The following is a 23,703-nucleotide window of genomic DNA, read 5'->3' on the forward strand; positions in this document are numbered from 1 at the left end:
GCCTTGTGACGCCACTGGTATTGTTAAGCTGCCTGATGTCTTTTTGTTTGATCTCCTTTGGGGGTCGTCCATTAACGACGTCACAGTCCTAGGGGGAGGGATCTGATTTTTGTGAGATATGTGATAAAGGGGAAGGGGGGGGGGGGTTCTGGAAAATGAAAAGACATTTTTGCAGTTAAAAGTAATATGTAAAAAAAAATAGCTGTCGCCTCTTTTAGTATTACGCGTCTTTAAAAGGCTACTTTTGTAGAATGTAATAGAAATTCATCAATACACTAAATGTTGACCGACCTCAGAAAAGCGTCATGAAGAAAGAATAAGAATATACGTGAAAGTTTAGGGGAGATCATTCCTGTTTTATTTTGCTTCTTTTTCGCCTTGCAAAACCTGCCATTGTCTGTGTTACTTTTCGTTTACCTCGTAATTTTTCTTTATATTGTTAGCCGCTAATCAATATATATTAATCAATCCATTAAGTTCCATGCAACATCCCGTATTCAGAATAAATCATTTTTAAAAGCTTATACAAATATATAAAATTACAGCTTTAACAATTATAATTACTACCAGTCAGTTCCATCCACAATATAGACTTAATGATGAATAATTGTGGTTTGTATACAGTTTTTAAATGTTATTTCTCAATCGTTCAAAATTCTGACTCGCTGCCCTAAACATTCATCAAGCAAGTTTTTACTGTGTCAAGCTACTCAGGACAAAGAAAATGTGAAAAGCTTTGTATCTCTGCCCACAGTTGGGCTATGTAATCAGGGGCGTAGCGAGGGGGGGGGGGGGGCGGGGGGTGCGGACCGCACCGGGTGACACCATTTAGGGGGGCGACACCAAGGCAAAAAAATAGCAAAATATATAGAGAAAAACTTGAGAGGGGGGTGCAAATCGAAAGTTTGATGGGGAGGGGGTGCAAATCGAAAGTTTGAGGGGGTTGCAAATCGAAAACTTGAGGGGGGGGGGGGGGTGCAAATCGAAAATTTGAAAGTTTGTCCCCGGGAACGGTCGCTACGCCTCCGGGGGGGGGGGGTGACACCATTAAGTGCCGCACCGGGTGACACCCGACCTCGCTACGCCACTGGCGTCACTAAGGTCGGGTGTCACCCGGTGTAGCCACACCCCTCTGTGACGCTCATCGGTCTTTACACTTTTAAAAATTAAAGGTAAACAAATTAAAACTAATATAAAAAAGTAGTTCTAGACTACGTTTTAAAGTAAAAATCATTTGCTGACTAAATGCACACAAGTGACAAATAAAGTACAAAAACAGGTCAAGCACACGTTAACATCTTCATGAAAGATACTGTTAATTAATTAGTGTAAAAAGTAATTAAGCAGACACGCTTACATTTTTGTACAAGTAAATATTATTAATCCGTTATCTAAATTGCACGTTTTTTTTTCTGCCTCAATGAATCCTCACTAAAAATGATGTGTTCTATTATTTTCCCAAACAGGGCAATGTAAATATCGCTGTTAAAGTCAAGGCAAGGATTAGACTAGGGTTAAGTTAACAATCAATACACACCAACTTCGATATTGCCCTATAAGAGAACATAGAATTACTGTGTCATCTAACCGAACGCTGCAAACAAATCGTTGTATCTTAGAGTTAATTTCATTATTCCCACTCAAATCATGGATCGTTCAATTTCTTTCCAAGCTAAGTCTTTTCTTCCGTTTTTGGAACAGTGTTTCTCAGTATAGACTTCAACGGCAACTTTTGAGTATCGTCCACCTGTTCAGGTTCCTCGAACTCATCCTCATCTTCATCATCGTTAGGGTCGTCCCCAAAAGACAGTTGACAAAGCATCGCGTTTCTTATGTCAGTGTAAGCCAGCCAGATGAAAGGCATGACGGCCGTCTTGCAAAGGCGGACCCATATCGTCATGGTAAGGGCGTGGACCAGACCCACACAGACCGAGTTGTCACACTCCATCGTCATCAGTAGGACGCGGACTATGCAGAACGGCGCCTCGGCGAAGATGGAGCACAGGCTCACGAAAGCCGTCACGGTGACTGACTCGCCTTTAGGGGTGAGCGGCGTGTAGAAACAACGGTTGGGGCGCAGGCAGTCCAGCAGACCCGTGTAGGGCGCCGCCACAAAAACAGCCAGCGACGCCGGGATGAAAGACAACAGCTGGGCGGCCACGAAGTAGTTCTCGTTCACTTTAAACAAGCAGTTGTCTCCCTCATGGGACTTAGCCAGCATCCCGCCGTAAAATGTGGGTGCCAGCAAGATGGCGGCCAACAGCCAGGGAGATACGAGCAGGACCACGGTGATGAGCCTTGAGGCCCAGGGCTTGACGTAGATTTGTTTCTTTTCCGTGAAGACGTAGATGAAGCGCTCCAGCACGAGACTGAAGACAGCAAACAGAGACACGGATGTCTGGAAGTAATCCGAGACGAAAGTCCAGCCCTGAGAAAGTAGATTTTTTTAGGTTAAGTGTGGATTATATTAGAATGTATTGTACTAGTTACTAGAGGTAGATTTTTTTAGGTTAAGTGTGGATTATATTAGAATGTATTGTACTAGTTACTAGAGGTAGATTTTTTTTTAGGTTAAGTATGGATTACATTAGAATATATTGTACTAGTTACTAGAGGTAGATTTTTTTAGGTTACGTATGGATTACATTAGAATATATTGTACTAGTTACTAGAGGTAGATTTTTTTAGGTTAAGTATGGATTATATTAGAATATATTGTACTAGTTACTAGAGGTAGATTTTTTTAGGTTAAGTATGGATTACATTAGAATATATTGCACTAGTTACTAGAGGTAGATTTTTTTAGGTTACGCATGGATTACATTAGAATATATTGTACTAGTTACTAGAGGTATATTTTTTTAGGTTACGTATGGATTACATTAGAATATATTGTACTAGTTACTAGAGGTAGATTTTTTTAGGTTAAGTATGGATTACATTAGAATATATTGCACTAGTTACTAGAGGTAGATTTTTTTAGGTTACGTATGGATTACATTAGAATATATTGTACTAGTTACTAGAGGTATATTTTTTAAGGTTACGTATGGATTACATTAGAATATATTGTACTAGTTACTAGAGGTAGATTTTTTTAGGTTACGTATGGATTACATTAGAATATATTGTACTAGTTACTAGAGGTATATTTTTTTAGGTTACGTATGGATTACATTAGAATATATTGTACTAGTTACTAGAGGTATATTTTTTTAGGTACGTATGGATTACATTAGAATATATTGTACTAGTTACTAGAGGTATATTTTTTTAGGTTACGTATGGATTATATTAGAATATATTGTACTAGTTACTAGAGGTAGATTGTTTTAGGTTAAGTATGGATTATATTAGAATATATTGTACTAGTTACTAGAGGGGGGGGGGGAATCTCATTTCTGGTAATGCACTTCTTATATTTTGGATGTAGGGAGTTTGCATTTTTATAAAGTTACTAGGCATGCTGCCCAGCTTCGCTTAGGCTTTCGAAAACATTGAGAATTTGCATGCTTAATTAATTCGCCCGAGGGTCGGTCTACGACCTCAAGAGTTATGAAGAGGTTTAATCCGTGGACATTTTTTTTCGATTTATAGCTCATATAAGGTACCGGTCAGTCGAGGTCAGTTTTGACCCCCTCATCGTAGACTTTTCGGCCAACCGGCCCCCGTGTTCTGTCGCCCCAAGGCAAGATCCTGCCAAATTTGAAGCGCCTGCGGCGCCGGGAAGTGCCCTATTGGACACCCGACAATCTAGATCTAGATCTAGATTCCTAAAAGAATTTTTTTTTAAGTTTAGCCCGAGCATAATAAAAATAAATACATTAACCAAGTTGACTTGGTGTGTCTCGAACCCGCACCACCTGCGTGGTTTAATGTACACTAACATCTTCGCTTTTTAGGCAGATGACGTCAATAGTTAATGTATAAGCAATAGTGACGTCACAGTTTTATGCGTTCTTTTTCACATATATTAATGCTTTTCCGGTTGCATAAATAATACTGTTTCTCTACATTCGAATACGCCTTAAATTTTTATTTTTCTTCTTTAAATAAAATTGTGGTTATACATTTAAAACATCTAACATATTATTTTCAACAAAAGTCCGTAAAAAATTCTCGATATATCGCTGCCGATTCTGACGTGATGTCCGGCGAAAATTTTTTGCGGACAGAGAAAGAGAGAGAGAGAGAGAGAGATGTGCGCACATTGGGCTTTTATAAATTAGGATAAGGGTATTATCTGTATGAGTTTTTTTTAAAGTAAACAAAAAGGCGAAAGAATAATTAAAACAAAGTCTTACACATAAACAAGTCATAAGCATGGTAAAGCTTCCTTCTCTATGCTGACGGTAAAAGCAGATAAAGTAGAGTTTATTTGTTTGTTTTTACTTTCTCGTATATACGTAGTATAGAGAAAGTATTGTAATCGTGCAAAAAAAAAAAAATCGAGATTTCTACAAATCTCGACGTTTTACACCTCACTGATACGGAAAAACATAATTTTGCAATCTTGTCCGTATGTCTGTGTGTGTGTGTGTCTGTGTGTGTGTCTGTCCGTGTGTAAACACGATAACTTGAGTACCATTACAGCTAGGTTGATGAAATTTCATATATAAGTATTTTATCAAAATCGTAGATCCGTATCAACTTTTGAGCGATTTCCGATAACCGGAAGTGGTACTTTTCCTACTTTGAATTTTTTAAAAGCCTATAACTTGAGTACTATTTCAGATAGATAAATGAAATTTCACATGTAAGTAAAAGATCTAATTCTCTACCTTCTGTTAAATTTTGAGTAATTTCCGTTGACCGGAAGTAGTAATTTACGCTACTTCCGATTTCTCAAAAAACTAATGTAAATTTTAAAAGTACTAATAATATTGCGCACTATTATGCGCTTTTTTTATTTGCGTTCACTTGGTGTGCAATTAATTTGTCTACGAGATTTTATTCTATTTTTAAAACTTTAAGTATTTAAAATGGATTAAAAATCATGTCTATAGCCCGAGTTTCCATCCCCTGTTATTTTATATAAGAATATTCGAGAAAGTTTAGGGGAGATCACTCCCGGTTTATTTGTTTTGCATCAGCATATGGAGAGATAGTGTAGTTAGCTATATAACCGCTGCCTTTAATTTACCTAACTTTAATCAAGTACTTATCAGAACTGGCGAGCTAAAGGTTTTTTTTTTTGGGTTTAGCAATCGACAACATCGTTGAGCCATCAATTACATTACATACAAAAAATTACAGAGCTGAAATGAGTTTAGTAAGCCACACACACAAAAAATATATATAAAAACAGTTCTGTCAAGGCCGTGGCAAACTTACAATGGCAAGGTCACACGCCATGACATCCGGGTTAAGTATAAAGTGCAGCTTGACCGGCACAACGAAAGCGCCCATCAGGAGATTGGTCAAGGCCACGTTCACGATGAGCAGATTCTTGGGCTGTGACCTCAGGCCTCGCATGGCCAGCACGAAAACGATGATGGCCACGTGGCTGCCCATGATCCACATGGCCAGGGTGAGGCGGAGAATGTTCAGGGCGTTCCATGACGTGTAGGCACGGGGCGCCAGAGAGTGTTCGACTTCCACGTCATCCCAGTCAATGCACGCTATCTGTATTGGGGGAAAATGAAATGACATAAATCACTCTTTAATAGAAATGTTTCAGTTATAATACTCGCAATTCCTGGGACACGAAGCCATTATGAAGATATTTAACTGTAGTGTTGCATATTCAACAATAATGAACAAGATAAAGCTAGAACCAATTTATCCGAGGAACGAACAGAGTTTCTTCCAGGCATCTCTTCGGGGGGGCTTGGCCCCCCCCCCCCCCCCCCCCCGAAAATTTTTTACCACCCCCCCCCCGAACGAAATGAAATTTATATAATTTATATAGAAAATATATACTTTTAACAGTGTCCGCCCCCCCCCCCCCGAAGAAAGTTTACCACCCCCCCCCGAAGATTTCAAGTGCCCCCCCCCCCCCCCGGAGAAAAAAGTCTGGAAGAAACACTGGGAACGAACTAGTTATAGCGCGCAATATTTGATTAAATATTTATCGTATGAAGCCGTTATTTAACTTCTTTTTTGCATCTGAATTTCTGTTCGATTGATAATGAAATCAAACCTCAGGGTATGTACATTTAGTGCCGTTTAGTAAGTGAATGATAAGCTCAGTAACCGAGACGAAAGAGAATATTAGTATCCGCACCTTTTGAAAATCATAAACATGCCCGTGCGTCATCAGGAAGGTGTCGTACAGCGTGGTGTTCTGGTAGAATGACGTCATATTGGTCGTCACGTTACCTGACATCTTCCTACCTGCAGTCTTTTCTTTTCATTTCTTGGACAAAAATAGGCTGGACCTAGATCGATCTGGAATATAATTATAATATAAAATAATTTAAAATAGCAATAAAAAAAATGAAACTGCAAGCCAACACATTGTTGATATACAACAAATACATGTCCAACGGTTGTTTCTTCCTGTCAGGTCTAACGAGGTTAATAAGATCAATAAAATAAAGGGTTTGTATATTTAAAATAATTTTTTTAAAATTGAGCAAAAAGATTAACGCAATATTGAACCACACACACCTAATTGGACAGTAGTGATAGGGTAAAGAAAGATTAGAATTTATCTACAGAAGTTATCTTCCCTTTGACTTTCGTTATCATGTACACACGATGATACTTTACGAATTATAATATCTTATATATATATATATATATATATATATATATATATATATATATATATATATATATATATATATATATATATATATATATATATATATATATATATATACATACATACATACATACATACACAACACACTGCTTCTATGCCTAAAAATATTACCCCCCCCCACACACACCGTTTAGGGGAAGCGGCGCTAAATAGAATTGAACGATACAGGAAATTGCAGAACTTTGGTAGGGGGAAAATTGGCCGCAATCGTAATCGATATCAATACAAGTTCCTAATCTGGCACGCACTCACAGCTGGCCACACGTGGACGGTCATACGTAATTAGGGGAGTGGGGGGGGGGCCAGGGGGTCGGGTGATGCATTGGACGGTTTAGACGGTAGATTTCAGCTTTCTCTCTTAGTCGGAAGAAAACCGACGAAGAGGTTGGGATGTCCAAGTGCTATTGTGTACTGTCGCTATGTGCTGAGTTTTCGGCTGATCACACTGTCTATTAGTACAATAGAAATATCCTTAGGGTTTTCAATAAATGAGTGCAAGCAATTTTAGTCCATTTTATTTAACCTTTCCACCTCCGACATCCAAATAAATGACAGTAAACAACAAAGAAAAACAAAATACAAGTTTTATGGATAATGAATATAGAAAAAAAATCTTTTGATTATATTCAATACTGTCTTGAGTCGATAAAGCTTTGTTGTCCTAGATATAAGATGTGTCAAAATAAAGTAGACAACGTAAGTACCATCAGGTGAAAGCGTGCAGGTTGGATGGACTAGTGTCTTATCACATTAAACTTGGTGCAGAGGACTAGCCTTGGCCCGGTTCTTATTTTATGTGCAGCACACTTCTTGCGTCATGACTACACACTTTAATAGGATAATCTCTACACAGTACTTACGTCATGACTACACACTTTAACGGATAATCTCTACACAGTACTTACGTCATGACTACACACCTAAATAGGATAATCTCTACACAGCACTTACGTCATGATTACACGCCTTAATAGGATAATCTCTACACAGTACTTACGTCATGACTACACACCTTAATAGGATAATCTCTACACAGTACTTACGTCATGACTACACACCTTAATGGGATAATCTCTACACAGTACTTACGTCATGACTACACACCTTAATAGGATAATCTCTACACAGTACTTACGTCATGACTACACGCCTTAATAGGAATTCTCTACACAGTACTTACGTCATGACTACACACCTTAATAGGATAATCTCTACACAGTACTTACGTCATGACTACACACCTTAATAGGATAATCTCTACACAGTACTTACGTCATGACTACACACCTTAGTAGGATAATCTCTACACAGTACTTACGTCATGACTACACACTTTAATAGGATAATCTCTACACAGTACTTACGTCATGACTACACACCTTAATAGGATAATCTCTACACAGTACTAACGTCATGACTACACGCCTTAATAGGATAATCTCTACACAGTACTTACGTCATGACTACACACCTTAATAGGATAATCTCTACACAGTACTTACGCCATGACTACACACCTTAATAGGATAATCTCTACACAGTACTTACGTCATGACTACACACCTTAATAGGATAATCTATACACACTACTTACGTCATGACTACACACCTTAGTAGGATAATCTCTACACAGTACTTACGTCATGACTACACACTTTAATAGGATAATCTCTACACAGTACTTACGTCATGACTACACACTTTAATAGGATAATCTCTACACAGTACTTACGTCATGACTACACACCTTAATAGGATAATCTCTACACAGTACTTACGTCATGACTACACACCTTAATAGGATAATCTCTACACAGTACTTACGCCATGACTACACACCTTAATAGGATAATCTCTACACAGTACTTACGTCATGACTACACACCTTAATAGGATAATCTATACACACTACTTACGTCATGACTACACACCTTAGTAGGATAATCTCTACACAGTACTTACGTCATGGCTACACACTTTAATAGGATAATCTCTACACAGTACTTACGTCATGACTACACACTTTAATAGGATAATCTCTACACAGTACTTACGTCATGACTACACACCTTAATAGGATAATCTCTACACAGTACTAACGTCATGACTACACACCTTAATAGGATAATCTCTACACAGTACTTACGTCATGACTACACACCTTAATGGGATAATCTCTACACAGTACTTACGCCATGCCTCCCCACCTTAATAGGATAATCTCTACACAGTACTTACGTCATGACTACACATCTAAACAGATATTCCTACACAGTACTTACGTCATGACTACACACCTTAATGGGATAATCTCTACACAGTACTTACGTCATGACTACACACCTTAATAGGATAATCTCTACACAGTACTTACGTCACGACTACACACCTAAACAGATAATCTCTACACAGTACTTACGTCATGACTACACACGTTAATTGGATAATCTCTACACAGTACTTACGTCATGACTATACACCTTAATAGGATAATCTCTACACTTAACCAGTATATCTCTTATGTCAAGACTACAAAACCACAGCAGATGGGCCTTTATGTCTACAAGGTTATTCAGCAGTGATTGCACACTCACTATAATTCTAATGAAATCGGTCCATATCTTACATGAAACTGGGTTGACCTATTGCTTACCTTTACTAGCTGGTACCTAAACAGGTTTTATTGTTGATGTAGCCCCATCACTGACTACACCTCTAGCATGAGTTAGGAGGGGGGGGGTGTAATAAACAAAGCGTTGTTTTTACAAAGCCAGCAAGGAATTGAATTACATCTAGTCTCCTAACAAAATTAGTCACTATTTTATCCTTTTTTCTCGTCACATAAGCCACCAAATTAAAATTGCTTTTTACAACGTATCATTATCTGATGTCTGACGTTGTTAGATCTAGATCCTTTTATTTAAGACTTTACAAAATGTCAACAAATCAACCAATAGAAATAATTACCTTTAAAAACAGTCGAATCCAATAATTTGAACTGTTGTTTGCTCCGACACTGAGCGATATAAACAGTCAACAGACATTGCATCACAGCTGTCTGTCTCAAAAAGTTTAAAGACCTACTTAGTCCATTGTTTATCTGATAGTTTTTTTTTGTCTCGTAGAGTAAAATAAAAGGATGTTCGGTATTTGTTTTCACCGGTGCAAGGTGGTGCGGTGTGCCTTTTGTTTACTTTAACAGTTTAGAGATATTGTGGGAACGATCTGTAAGCTACGAGTTTTCCGGTGTTTGTTAAATATGTGTGTTTTAACTTCGGTATTTTAACCTTAAGAACCTTAAGAGAATTGTATGATATTGTTCTAGATTTAAATGCGCGCGTTTTGTTTTTTGTAAAAAAAATCATAATGAAGGCGCATCTGCTGTTTATTTTTTTTAGACCAAAAAAGTACTATTTTGTATTTATTATAAATAATTAGACTTTTTATAAATGTAAGCAAATAGGATAATGGAATTCATTAATCAGTTACGTCCCACTAATGAAAAGGGAAACTTTTGTGACGAACATAAAAATGCTTTTTGGAAAACAGAAAAGAACTGAACACAAAACGCGTAAACACAAAACAACATAAAAGCAAATTATCAATATTAATATGTTGTTACATATGTAGGCTATAATAGCCTATACATATATATATATATATATATATATATATATATATATATATATATATATATATATATATATATATATATACATACATATTTATATATGCATATAAATGGGACAACGTGGCCTAGCTGTAGAGATCTAGACTGCTAACCCGAAATTATCGAGTTCGAATCCTAACTAGAGTTAGGGAAAACAAAGGCGGCTTACCACACGATTCCATCAACCACAAATACTCTTTTCACAATCCTTTTGAGGTCTGTCTGATTTAAAAGCATTGTTCGAACAGTAAACCCGTTTCTTCTTCTATTCGATAAGTAGTTTTTCTTTGTTTAGCATAATTTTGAAACATGCTCAGTTATTAGTATTAGTACAAAAGTGAAAAAAAATCATGAAAAAAAAAACTTGTGCAAGGAAAATACACCACACTACTATATAATTGCAGTTTTATAATATGTCAAGCTCTTTCTCAATTCATTTAAAAATCGAAGTTATCCATTAAATAAACAACAATACCAACCTCTCATAAATTATTCAAGACTTACTTGGAAGTTGAAAGCATTATAAAAATTGACGTTCTTCAAGCGTTAAATGAAACAAACAAATAACAGTTATAAATAAACATTTTAACACTGACTACCAAGTTTTAAAAACAAATTTTGTGAAAGGAATGAAAAAAAAATGAAGTCTTATCTATCGTGAAAAAAAAAGAGTACACATACTTTCCTCGGAAATCAAATAGTAATAGACTTTTCATAAAAATTTGCTCTAATAAAGAGATAATACATTTAAAAAAAATATGTCTGCGTTTATTCTATACGGAGCTCTGATTGGGTGTTTTATTCAATACGCGGAAGAAAGAAAATACAAAAAAAAGAAAGAAAAACAAATTAAAAAAACAACAACAACAAAAAAAATTCATAAAAAACGTTTTAATAACAAGCTTTTATGTACTAATGCACTAAAAAGTAGAAAATAAATTATAGACTATTATTTAAATAACTAGAAAGAAAAGCGTGGGTCACTTTAGTATCTATTGGATACCTTCACTAATGTTTAGGAAGAGACCCACGCTTTTCTTTCTAGTTATTTAAATAGTAGTCTATAATTTATTTTCTACTTTTTAGAGCATTAGTACATAAAAGCTTGTTATTAAAACGTTTTTTATGAATTTTTTTAGTACTTTACATGTTTTTATTTAAACTAGAGTTACATGACTAAAAACCATTGCGCGCCGATTGAAACGTGATGGCGCAGCTATTGAACGTGATGACGCGTGTGGTGTGGTTGGATAGACATGCCTACTAATTCGGTCCAAATTTTAATTAATTCATAAAAAATTAATTAGGCATCCAATTAAGTCAAATTTAATGTCACTATGCATTGTCTTCATGTCTTGACCCATGTGCCAACTGTGAATCGTATCGGTCAAGTAGAAGTGTCCGAATTATCACTCCTGCGTTCGATCTAGACTGACGACAGAGGAAGTGAGTTAAAAAAAAGCTTGTAATTTAAAAAAACAAAAACAAACAAACAAACGACAACAGCTGTGTTGATATTTTCTTTCTTGTTTTATTTCTATAGGGCTTGTAACAAAAAATGTATATCCCCCCATGCGGAAAGCCATAGAAATGTCACGATTTCCTAAAATCTAGAATACTAATTCATTGATACGTGCTGTGTATGAGTAGCGTACAATAAACATGTACGCCTTCGTGCTGATTTCTTTTTTCCGTAGTGTCTGTCGTGAAATATTACAAGATGAATTAAATATGTTTTGAAAGTCGAGGCGACATGACCTATAGTTCTGCTTTCACGATCACTTACCCCGGAGGTACGAACTTAATCACTAGATATTTGCGATTAAAAAATTCGAGAAACTTCGATATTCTTAACAATACGGGAAACGCCGTTAAAAATTAAATGTATCCATTTTGTATGCAGATGAGAAAAATTTTAAGTGTTGTAACATATTTATTTTAACACATGGACATCCGCATGGAAATGAATCCCCCCACCCCCACACTGCTTGCAGGTCATAAATGGACCTCCGTCCCCCATATAAGCCTACGTGTGCTTGGTGGCCCCTTAATTTTAGGCGGCCATATGCAGGTGCACCGTTTATAAATATCTATGTCCGCATGTAATAACGTTTGTGAGAATAATCAAAGATTTAATTTGAACTCACAAATTTGTTGAAACAGTAAATATGCATATAGATCTAGATAGGCGCAGTGTTCTTTTTTCTCCGTGGGAGCACTTGAAATTTTCGGGGGGTGGGGTGTGGGGGTGTGGCGGACACTGGTAAAGTATATATAGACTCTCCCCCGAAGAGATGCCTGGAAGAAACTCTGGATAGGCCTGTATATTTAAACATAACTAACGGTACGGGCCGCTTTCTTTGATTTAAGCGAATGATATTTTGTATTGCCTTGGTTTAACGAATATCAAAATTAATAGAACACCTTAGAACATATAATTTACATTTTCACTCATCCCGATTAAGTCCGAGCAGTTTATACCTGATATTATCATATCATTAAAAAGAGTATGTTGATTTTCCTGCTTTTAAATTTGTAGATCGATATAATATCTGATACATTTTTAAAATTTTTGGTTTAAATTACAAGTAATTTAGGGAATAATCACTTAACTGCAATAAAAAAAAAGTTATGGAATTAAAAAAAAAGATAGACTTTGAAAATATCCCCAGTCAAAATATACATAACATCAACTTCAGCACTAGTAATATTTTACATGAACGAAGTTGAAAAGCGTAAGCCTAAGCAGACAAAAAAAACTGTTTATAATCTTAACAAAAAAAAAAGTAAGATTTAACATTGAATATAGACTAAGGTCTTTGAGCAAGGACTCGTAAATTTTCAATGATTTTCTTTGAAGCGAACAACACAAAAGATTGTTTACAATTTTTCCAAAATATTTTTTTTTCAAACTAAAAAAAAAAAAAAAAAAACTACAGCTGAAATGTATGTCACCAGATGTTGTACTATTATGTAACAAAATGTTTTTTTAATGTTCTTTTTAACATTTTTAAACCTTTACCCGAAGGATTTGGCCTAGATAAAAACTTTTTTCTTCCAAAGGAAGACAAATAAATAGACATAATATGTAAAAAGTAAATACAAGAGATTATTGTAGAGAAAATCGTGTGAATGAACTATTACTTAAAAAAAAATTAAACTTCAAACGATCCTCGATTTTCAGTATTACATTTTAAAGAATTCATATAATTCAATGTAATATATATATATATATATATATATATATATATATATATATATATATATATATATATATATATATATATATATATATATATATATATATATATATATATATATGTGACCTAGGCTAGTTGCATCTTTCCTGTTCGCAACGCCAAATGTGACCTTCCCCGAGTCTATCCTGCCCGACAACGCCAATTGTAACGAGTTGAACCACTCATGCTACACAACATCGACTACAGTAGAAAGACTCGAAGATGCAGGTTCGCTATTGATCCTTTTATTACATGAATCAAGAAATGCTTCAATATAACACAATGAATCAACAGAAATGTTTCACAATAATAGTCTGAATCAACTGACCCCCTAACAGTCCTCACTAGGCTTCATATAACTGAATCCACATGTCTATTGTCCTTCTTAACACAATATAACCAACTTGAGTATGTCACACAGACTGACTGATCTAAAGCCAGCGATCGAAAAGGAAAAAGGGGCGAGTTCTGCCGTCCCCTCCTATTTATGCCTTGTATCCGTACTCGTCTCCGTACTTGTATTCCTCCGTAATCGATACTTGTACTCGATGTCTCCGACCACTAGTTGCGTAGTTCTAACATACAGTCCGTGAAATAACATCTGCATCCCATCAATCAAAGTTGACAGGCCGTCTGAATCTCCTTGTACCGTCTCCCAAAATAGCACGCGTTGGCTTTGAGATTGTTATCAGCCCGACCCAATAAGCCACCTGTTGTGTTGCGTCAGATTGCAATACTGCGTCTCGGCTTCTCGTTCGTTATCAGATTTGTAACTAGTAGTTAGGCCCACCCTAGCTACATCCACCCCTGCCTTTTTTTGTGTGTTTTCAACCACAAACAACGCTTGGCAGGTGCACTCCTCCAAAGTCAATCGCATAATCGTAAAAAAATATTATTGTTCCACTCACTGTCCACGACGTCCCATTCGTATACGATTGACAGTTATACCTATTTCACATAACTGTGTCTACATCGTCTTCCTGAGACACAAAACAGTTCTAGAATTCACATCCACCCTTTTCGTTTGGTGCCTTCACCAGTTCACTTTTATAGCTTTTTGAACAGTCTGTTCTCATACCAGCGCGACCATGAAAGACTTGATGGTTGCTGACAAAAAATTTCGTCTTCCTTCTGTTCCTCAGACTTCTCCGCGGACCACTTATCTGATGGTCTACTGTCTCTCTGCTTCTGGAAGGAACGGGATCCTCTTTGTTGCCGTTATCCTCCACTTGTGTATCGCGGTTGTTCTGATGATGGTGATATGGTTCCGGGATGGGTATGTGAATTTCCGTTATAGTTTCCGGTTCCCTAATTGTCTTGGATTTCCTTGTGTGTAACTGCTCTTCTTGCCTATTCCAATATTTCTTTAATTGAGCAATATTCGCCCACCGATCCGGTTTGGCGTGATCGATGGGTCTTATCTTAAAGGGGCCACCTGCTACTTTAGGCATCTCCACGACTTGCCATATCTCCTGTCCCCAGAGATCGTGGATTTTGTTTCTGCCTAACGGGTGACTACGCAGTAATACCCTGTCATTCAGTTTGAGTGGCGGGTCCTTTGTCTGTACCGGCGGTTCCCTTCGCCGTGCTTCATGTTCTAGTCTTTCCTGTACTACCCTGTACATTTCTCTAATTCTTCTCATATGTTCATTCACATATTCCAGTGCGGTGTATGAGCCAGTCATACTCTCCCTTTTTCCTAGGAACAAATCAAGGGGGAGTCGAGCCTCCCGTCCGAACAGCAACATGTATGGCGTAAAGCCGGTTGTGGCATGGGGTGTGCAGTTGTATAGATATACCAACTCTGGGAGAAAATCAGGCCAACGTTTTTTCTGTTCAGGTTCTAGCGTACGCAGCAAATCATGCATGCTGCGGTTGAACCGTTCACACTGTCCGTTTCCTTTCGGATTAAATGTGGTTGTTCTAGATTTGTTAATCCCGTAGTGGCTGCACAGTTGGTTAATTACTTCTGACTCGAAAGCCCTTCCTTGGTCAGAATGTAATTGTCTTGGTATGCCATATTTGATGAACCAATGTTCTATTAAGACCTTTGCCACTGTTTTGGCAGTCTGATCTCGCGTGGGCACCGCCACCGTCCATTTGGTGAATACATCAGTCATTACCAACACATGTTCCGTCCCATCCGATGATTGCTCCAACGACGTAAAGTCCATAGCCACAATCTCTAGTGGTTTTGTCGCTAGTAGGTGTCCTGATGGCTGTCTCATTTTGACAACTGGCATTTTCGCATGCTGACACCTCACACAAGCCTCACAATGGCGTCTGACCTCCATTTCCATATTGGGCCAGTAACACCTCCGTCGTAATATTTTGTGCGTCCTGTCCTGACCCTGGTGTCCTGCCCTGTCATGTGCCAACCTTAGCACTTCTTCTCTTAATTGTCCAGGCACCACCACCTGGTGTATTGTCCCATCAATTTGGTCATGAATTCTCCGCATGAGAACACCATCCTCTATACTGAGACGGTCCCACTGACTCAGTATTTTCTTTGTTTCTCGACCAAATTGTTCTCTTTCCCTTCTTCCTGGGAATTTTTGTTCCTGGACGTATTTCAATAGCGGTTGTAAGCCACTATCCGTTCTCTGGGCATCTCTTATCTTTTTGTGATTAAGGCAATTAAAATCACTACTGTCCATATGTCCGGGCTCTGTGGATATGTGTTCCACCCCGGTCTGCCCGTTTTGCATCACTTGTACCCCATGAGGGATATCTGCTGACGCTCTGACCTCACATATTCCTGTCAGCGTTTCTTCCTCATCGCCCGGTCTCTCGTAAGGATTCCTTGATAAGGCGTCCGCATTGACATTGGACCGCCCCGGGCGATGTTTTCTCTCTAGGTCAACGAGTGCCAATTCTGCTGCCCATCGCTGTTCGATGGATCCCAGCCTTGCTGTACTTTGAAGTTCTTTTTCAATATCGGATAATTTCTCTTCAAGTCTTGTTTGAGACTCTTTCATTTCTTCTAGTTTGCCAACACTGTTCTGTTGTCTACTATTTTTATTTACTTCTTCCGATAACAGACACTCTAAAGATGAACATTCCTCCTGTGCTTTTAATTTGCATGACCTTTCCCTATCCAGTTTCCTGGTTAACATTGAGATCTCATTCTTAAGTCTACCAATTTCTACCTTATCATCATTTTTCTCAGCCAACAAATTGTTCACTTGAAACTTTTCAACATTCAAGTTCATTTCACAGTTCATTTTTTTCATTAGTTGTGTTTTACCTTTCTTTTTCTCCTTACTGTGTTTCTTTGTCATTTTGTTTACTAAGTCATTACCTCGCCGCTCTGTAGCCTTGACCTGCCTTACAGAGGGCGATCGTTTCACCGGACAGTACCGTGCCATATGTCCGGGTTGTGAACAAGACAAACAAATTGGTCGACCGTCGGCCGTCCATTGGAGTGATGGCTTGGCCGGACGCGGCCGTCCAACCCGTCCCTGTTCTGTCCCGTTCTTTTCCCGATTCTCAGCTGTTGACCTGCTTTCTAACCTCTCCAAACGTTGGTCAACCTTATCTAGGTGGGCCAACAGTTGAGCCATCATGGTCTCCATCGTGTCGGCCCCTGTGGGTGGGGATTGTCTCTGTTCAGGTACAGAAACTTTGTCCACCGAACAGTTCGATTGGTCCTCATCCTCGGACCTGCGGATCGCTGAGTTCCTGACCTGAAGGAAGGTCAACTGCGGGTCTTTGTGGACCTCCTCTTTCAACTCTCTTCTTAGGATCGGGGTTGCCAGCCCCTCAATGAAATGGTCCCTCAGTAGGCGTACATCAATGTCAGGTGTTTTGATCTTTACCGAATCAAAGGCCCTATTCATCCGGTGTGAGTACTCCATCACACTCTCCGCCAATCTCTGCCTCAAGCCTACGAACCCTGCCAGCAGTTGCGATCCCGACCGTCTCTCCCCAAAGGTCTCCATAATCAGATCCAACACCTTATCTGGATCTGATTGGATGGTTTTATCGTGGCATTTGACCTCTGCCCTAACCGTCTCTCCTATGCTGCCCATCAGCAGTCTTAATCTTTCCTCTGGTGACATGCCTCTCGAGGCCCAGGCCGCTTTGACCTCTTCACTGAACCTGTTGGTTAAAGTGGGATCACCGTCCCCGTAAAATTTGTTAATGTGGGACTCTCTGGGTAGGACCACTATATGGGTCTGCTTCTCATCCAGAGTAGACATTTTATTCCGTAAGTAAAACAAAAGAGTTCTTTCTTACCGTGTGTATATGAAAAAAAATTTTCCTCGATTTTTCACAGTTCCTGAATGTCCGAATTCACATACACACAAAACACAGTTATGCACAAGGTTGACTATGGGTGCCTAAAACGGCAAGTCTAGTTGAATTCATCCTGCTCGACGACGCCAAATGTGACCTAGGCTAGTTGCATCTTTCCTGTTCGCAACGCCAAATGTGACCTTCCCCGAGTCTATCCTGCCCGACAACGCCAATTGTAACGAGTTGAACCACTCATGCTACACAACATCGACTACAGTAGAAAGACTCGAAGATGCAGGTTCGCTATTGATCCTTTTATTACATGAATCAAGAAATGCTTCAATATAACACAATGAATCAACAGAAATGTTTCACAATAATAGTCTGAATCAACTGACCCCCTAACAGTCCTCACTAGGCTTCATATAACTGAATCCACATGTCTATTGTCCTTCTTAACACAATATAACCAACTTGAGTATGTCACACAGACTGACTGATCTAAAGCCAGCGATCGAAAAGGAAAAAGGGGCGAGTTCTGCCGTCCCCTCCTATTTATGCCTTGTATCCGTACTCGTCTCCGTACTTGTATTCCTCCGTAATCGATACTTGTACTCGATGTCTCCGACCACTAGTTGCGTAGTTCTAACATACAGTCCGTGAAATAACATCTGCATCCCATCAATCAAAGTTGACAGGCCGTCTGAATCTCCTTGTACCGTCTCCCAAAATAGCACGCGTTGGCTTTGAGATTGTTATCAGCCCGACCCAATAAGCCACCTGTTGTGTTGCGTCAGATTGCAATACTGCGTCTCGGCTTCTCGTTCGTTATCAGATTTGTAACTAGTAGTTAGGCCCACCCTAGCTACATATATATAATTAAACTTCAAACGATCCTCAATTTTCAGTATTACATTTTAAAGAATTCATATAATTCAATGTAATATATATATATATATATATATATATATATATATATATATATATATATATATATATATATATATATATATATATATATACAGTGGCGTAGCGAGGTCTAGTGTCACACGGTGCGGCACTTAATGGTGTCACCCCCCAGAGGCGTAGCGACCCTTCCCGGGGACAAATTTTCGATTCGCACCTCCCCTCAAACTTTCGATTTGCACCCCCCTCAAACTTTTGATTTGCACCCCTCCTCCTCAAACTTTCGATTTGCACCCCCCTCAAACTTTTGATTTGCACCCCTCCTCCTCAAACTTTCGATTTGCACCCCCCCCCCTCAAATTTTTCTCTATATATTTTGCTATTTTTTGCCTTGGTGTCACCCCCCCCTAAATGGTGTCACCCGGTGCGGTCCGCCCCCCTCCCCTCAAACTTTCGATTTGCACCCCCCTCAAACTTTTGATTTGCACCCCTCCTCCTCAAACTTTCGATTTGCACCCCCCCTCAAATTTTTCTCTATATATTTTGCTATTTTTTGCCTTGGTGTCACCCCCCCTAAATGGTGTCACCCGGTGCGGTCCGCCCCCCCTCCCCTCAAACTTTCGATTTGCACCCCCCTCAAACTTTTGATTTGCACCCCTCCTCCTCAAACTTTCGATTTGCACCCCCCTCAAACTTTTGATTTGCACCCCTCCTCCTCAAACTTTCGATTTGCACCCCCCCCCCTCAAATTTTTCTCTATATATTTTGCTATTTTTTGCCTTGGTGTCACCCCCCCTAAATATATATATATATATATATATATATATATATATATATATATATATAGGCTATATATATATACATATATATATAGGCATATTATATATATATATACACACACACACATATATATATATATATATATATACATACATGTATATATAGGCATATTATATATATATATATATATATATATATATATATATATATATATATATATATATATATATATATATATATATATATATATAGGCCTATATATAGTGGCTATTTTAGTCATTTTTACGTACACAATGTCATTAATATACACATCCAGCGATCAGAAAGTAAAGTGTATGTCACATAGGTTGTGCGGACGATAAAGGATCACATAGCTGTGGGCAGTTTGTCTCGGCCGAGGTTAAGTCAACACTTGACAGATAGACAGATGAAAATTGTTATCTTAGCGTGTTGACATGACCAGATAAAGTTTGGACACAGATGCGAAGTTTATCACATGATAGAATAACCCATCACTTGCCGGAATGCCGTTGTCTTTTATCTTTTCTAGAGATCTGCTTGTAAAGATTATAGCCTATCGCAATTAAAAATCAGGACAATTCGTTTTTTAAAAACTCGTACTAGCGGGATACTAGTTTTTGACAACGTGTTAATTTAAAAAAAAAATTCAAATATATTTTTAAAAACATCATTAGAATATTCGTATATGATGGAAGAACAACTGAATCTAAGATACACTCCAATTTAAGTAAGTGTCCCTAGTTTTGTGACGACGAATGTCAAAAACAAAAGGAAAGTTTGAGAGACTTTGCAGAATTTTCTGGTACCCTGGATATAATTTGAAACCACAAACAGGGTAAACAAGTTCCTTTCGATTAACTATGTTCATAATCCGCATCACCCTTAGGGGTCTTCCATAAATGACGGCACACTCCAATGGGGGAGCGGGGGGGGGGGGGGGAGGAGGGGGGGGGGGCTCGGAGTTTTAGGAAGATTTATGACGAGGGCGAGGGTCCAGAATAAGTGGCGTCACATTTGCATTAAAAATGTTTTTGTAAATTATAATAGGAATTGATTAAATTACTTAACACAAGTCAGTCCGTATTTTAAAAAGAAATTGGGGTTAAAAAAAAGGAAAACTGCAGTAGAGTTCACGTGTTCCTGTGGCCTCGGCAAATGAAGGGATAGTGTGGTCTGCCCTATGCCCTTTACTTTCCGTAACGTGAGTTTTGTACCCGTTAGAGCTGGGTCGACTCAGGGACGTTGTATTGAATTGAATCCGGATTCGAACTCGAGAACTTGCTGGAGCCCACAGATGCTGGTGCCCTTATGTTTGTAACTCAGCAGGCAGCCCCCCCCCCCCCAGAGGCGTAGCGAGGGGGGGGGCGGGGGGGGACATATGTCCCCGGGCGCCGACTTTAGGGGGGGCGCCAAATTGAAAGTTTGAGGGGGGGGGGGTGCAAATGAAAAGTTCGAGGGGGGGGGGGGGGTGCAAATCGAAAGTTTGAGGGGGGGGGGGGGTGCAAATGAAAAGTTCGAGGGGGGGTGCAAATCGAAAGTTTGAGGGGGGGGGTGCAAATGAAAAGTTCGAGGGGAGGGGTGCAAATCGAAAATTTGCTCCCGAGGGGGGCGCCAAATTGAAAGTATGTCCCCGGGCGCCGGGAAGGGTCGCTACGCCTCTGCCCCCCCCTCCTCTCCATCCAACAGTTACGTCTCTGGCTAACCTCACTTCAACTAAATTTATATTCTAGCAGTCAAAATGACGAGAATCAAAAAGGCCTATTTAGAAAGAAAGGGGTTGGGGGAGGGGAAATTGAAAGGAATGGTTGAAAACCGAGATGTCAAGTATTGATTCTGTTTTTGTGTCGTTAAATATTAAAATCAAATTAAAAGCATGAAGCATAGGCAGTATTAAAAAAAAAAGTTTAGATCTATAGCTCAGCGTTGCTTAGCCCTTAAGCAGTGCATTACCAAGTGTGTAGTTTTTTTTTTTACGATAAAAAAGTACGCAACATATCTTCAAGTGGAGAGAGTTGTATACACATTGATTGATTTATCTGATGTCAACAGATAGCAAGGTGGATAGAAGTGCTGGAGCGATTATAGGACGGTGATGCTAATTACCGTAAATTGTGAGAAGCTGTTCCGTTCATTTTTAAAATGTAATGTTGAAATATTTATTTTAAATCTTCACCGAAAACAAACTCATGTAAAAGTCATCATAAATTCTAAGAGCGAAAATTATGTTTAAAAAAAACAACAGAATATCATAACTATACTACTACACACGACTGACCTAAACGTGTCTGCAGGCAGACATGCACATTCGTGTAGACAGACAGACATACACAAAGCTTGCTTGTAAAGTAGTAAGACATACGCCTCAATGAAGACAAACATTCATTTCTGCGTAGACAGCAGAGTTTCTTCCAGGCATCTCTTGGGATTTGGGGGGGGGGGGGGGGGGGGAGAGAAAGTCTAACGCCCCACCGAACGAAATGGAATCTATAAAGTATATACTTTTAACAGTGTGTGTGTCCCCCGTCCCCGCCGAAAATTTTAGTCCGCCCCCCCCCCCCCCCGAAAATTCCAAGCCCCCCCCCCCCCCCTGAGAAAAAAGTGTAAAGCAGACAGACATACGCCTGTATGTAGACAGGCTTACACCTGCGTGTAGACATATATACGTCTGTGTATATGTCTGTGTCTAGACATCGTGACGAACTGACGATAAAAACTGAATTTGTGTGCCTCCCAAACCTAACGGTCAAAAAAGGTAGATAAAGTAGAGTTTGTCGTCGATTTTTGTCAGCGTAAAAATAGCAGGCATACGATTTTATGCAAATATAAACGTGTGAAATAGTAATTTGTAATCAAACATGTATTCACATTGATGTACAGTGGCTTGGTGCAAAATATCAATACAGTACTCACTGTATATATATATATATATATATATATATAAATTATATATATATATATATATATATATATATATATATATATATATATATATATATATATATATATATATACATATATATAGGCCTACACACATATTAAGGCTTATATATATATATATATATATATATATATATATATATATATATATATATATATATATATATATATATATATATATATATATATATATATATATATATATATATATCAGAACAAATATATCAGAAAATCAGCGGTAAGCACCGAATGTCAGCTGACATGCTTATGTATGTGTATATATATATATATATGTGTGTGTGTATATATGTACGTACGTGTGTGTTAACTACGTGCTTGTGTGTATCTCTTGATGTGGGTGGATCTATTCTATTTATAAGCTGTGCGAGATGACTATAATAGCACGGCCCTGATAACTATTTTGAATTGCATTCTTCTTCAAAATGAGCACAGAAGTGGTGCACAACATCATTTAAAAACAAATTCCCCGTAAACGAAACAACTGGTCTACATGTAAACAATACCACAACTGTCAGATGTCAACACAAACATGTAATCGCTATTTACACATTTAATTAATATATTAATTAAACCTAATTTGTAAGATAACAAATTAGTTTAAAAACTATATATTAAAATATACCCTACCTGATTTGTTTCGTCTCTCTGTTCACGTCAGCACGTAGTTGAAATCCTACTGCTAACAACACTGTCCCCGCGGCCCTTATAGCCCTTCACATTGTGTCAGCCGCCAGCAACCAGGGGCAGGTAAACTGGTCCATGTCGCGAGTTCAGCCCCTTTGCTCTGACAATAAATAGAGCTGATGGCCCAAAATTGGATTTACTGTACAACTCCAAAAAATTCGACACACCAGGGCAATTGGGTTCTTTCCACAGAATTGAAAAACAACAAATTAAGTTGGACGTGTTTACGATTGTGACCTATTTAATTGTCAAACTAACCTATAACTAGCGTCTGTGGCGACGCAAGGGCACATACTTTAGACAACGATTGGCTTCATCAGTTAGCTCCCCTTTTGTGGCAGGTTGTACGGAAATGCTCACTTGTCTGTAGTTAGTTCCCTTTAAAGAATCGAATCAACTTACTATCTCTTGTGACGATACGTTGGTGTGAGGGTGGT

The 23,703-nt window shown here is 38.4% G+C and overlaps 1 protein-coding gene across 1 annotated transcript; it reads right to left on the reverse strand.

Annotated features, from left to right (window-relative positions):
* Nucleotides 1-1,094: 1,094 nt before the first annotated feature.
* On the reverse strand, nt 1,095-23,362 carry LOC131941013 (uncharacterized). Its single transcript, XM_059299974.1, has 4 exons — nt 23,210-23,362; nt 6,227-6,390; nt 5,335-5,625; nt 1,095-2,428 (listed from the first exon to the last, which is right to left on the reverse strand). The coding sequence occupies exons 2-4, from the start codon at nt 6,326-6,328 to the stop codon at nt 1,673-1,675; spliced, it is 1,149 nt and encodes a 382-aa protein (XP_059155957.1). The 5' UTR covers nt 6,329-6,390; nt 23,210-23,362; the 3' UTR covers nt 1,095-1,672.
* Nucleotides 23,363-23,703: the final 341 nt, after the last annotated feature.

This window comes from Physella acuta, unplaced genomic scaffold (assembly GCF_028476545.2).
Source record: "Physella acuta isolate Inbredline_101_S28 unplaced genomic scaffold, ASM2847654v3 ptg000339l, whole genome shotgun sequence".
In the NCBI taxonomy this organism is placed as follows: domain Eukaryota; kingdom Metazoa; phylum Mollusca; class Gastropoda; family Physidae; genus Physella; species Physella acuta.

Excerpts from the sequence above, each read along its gene's own strand:
- LOC131941013 (XM_059299974.1), bottom strand. The coding sequence starts at position 6,328 with ATGTCAGGTAACGTGACGACCAATATGACGTCATTCTACCAGAACACC. Across the intron at positions 5,626-6,226 it reads ATGTTTATGATTTTCAAAAG|ATAGCGTGCATTGACTGGGA; the intron begins GTGCGGATACTA and ends CCCCCAATACAG. Across the intron at positions 2,429-5,334 it reads TGGCGTGTGACCTTGCCATT|GGCTGGACTTTCGTCTCGGA; the intron begins GTAAGTTTGCCA and ends CTACTTTCTCAG.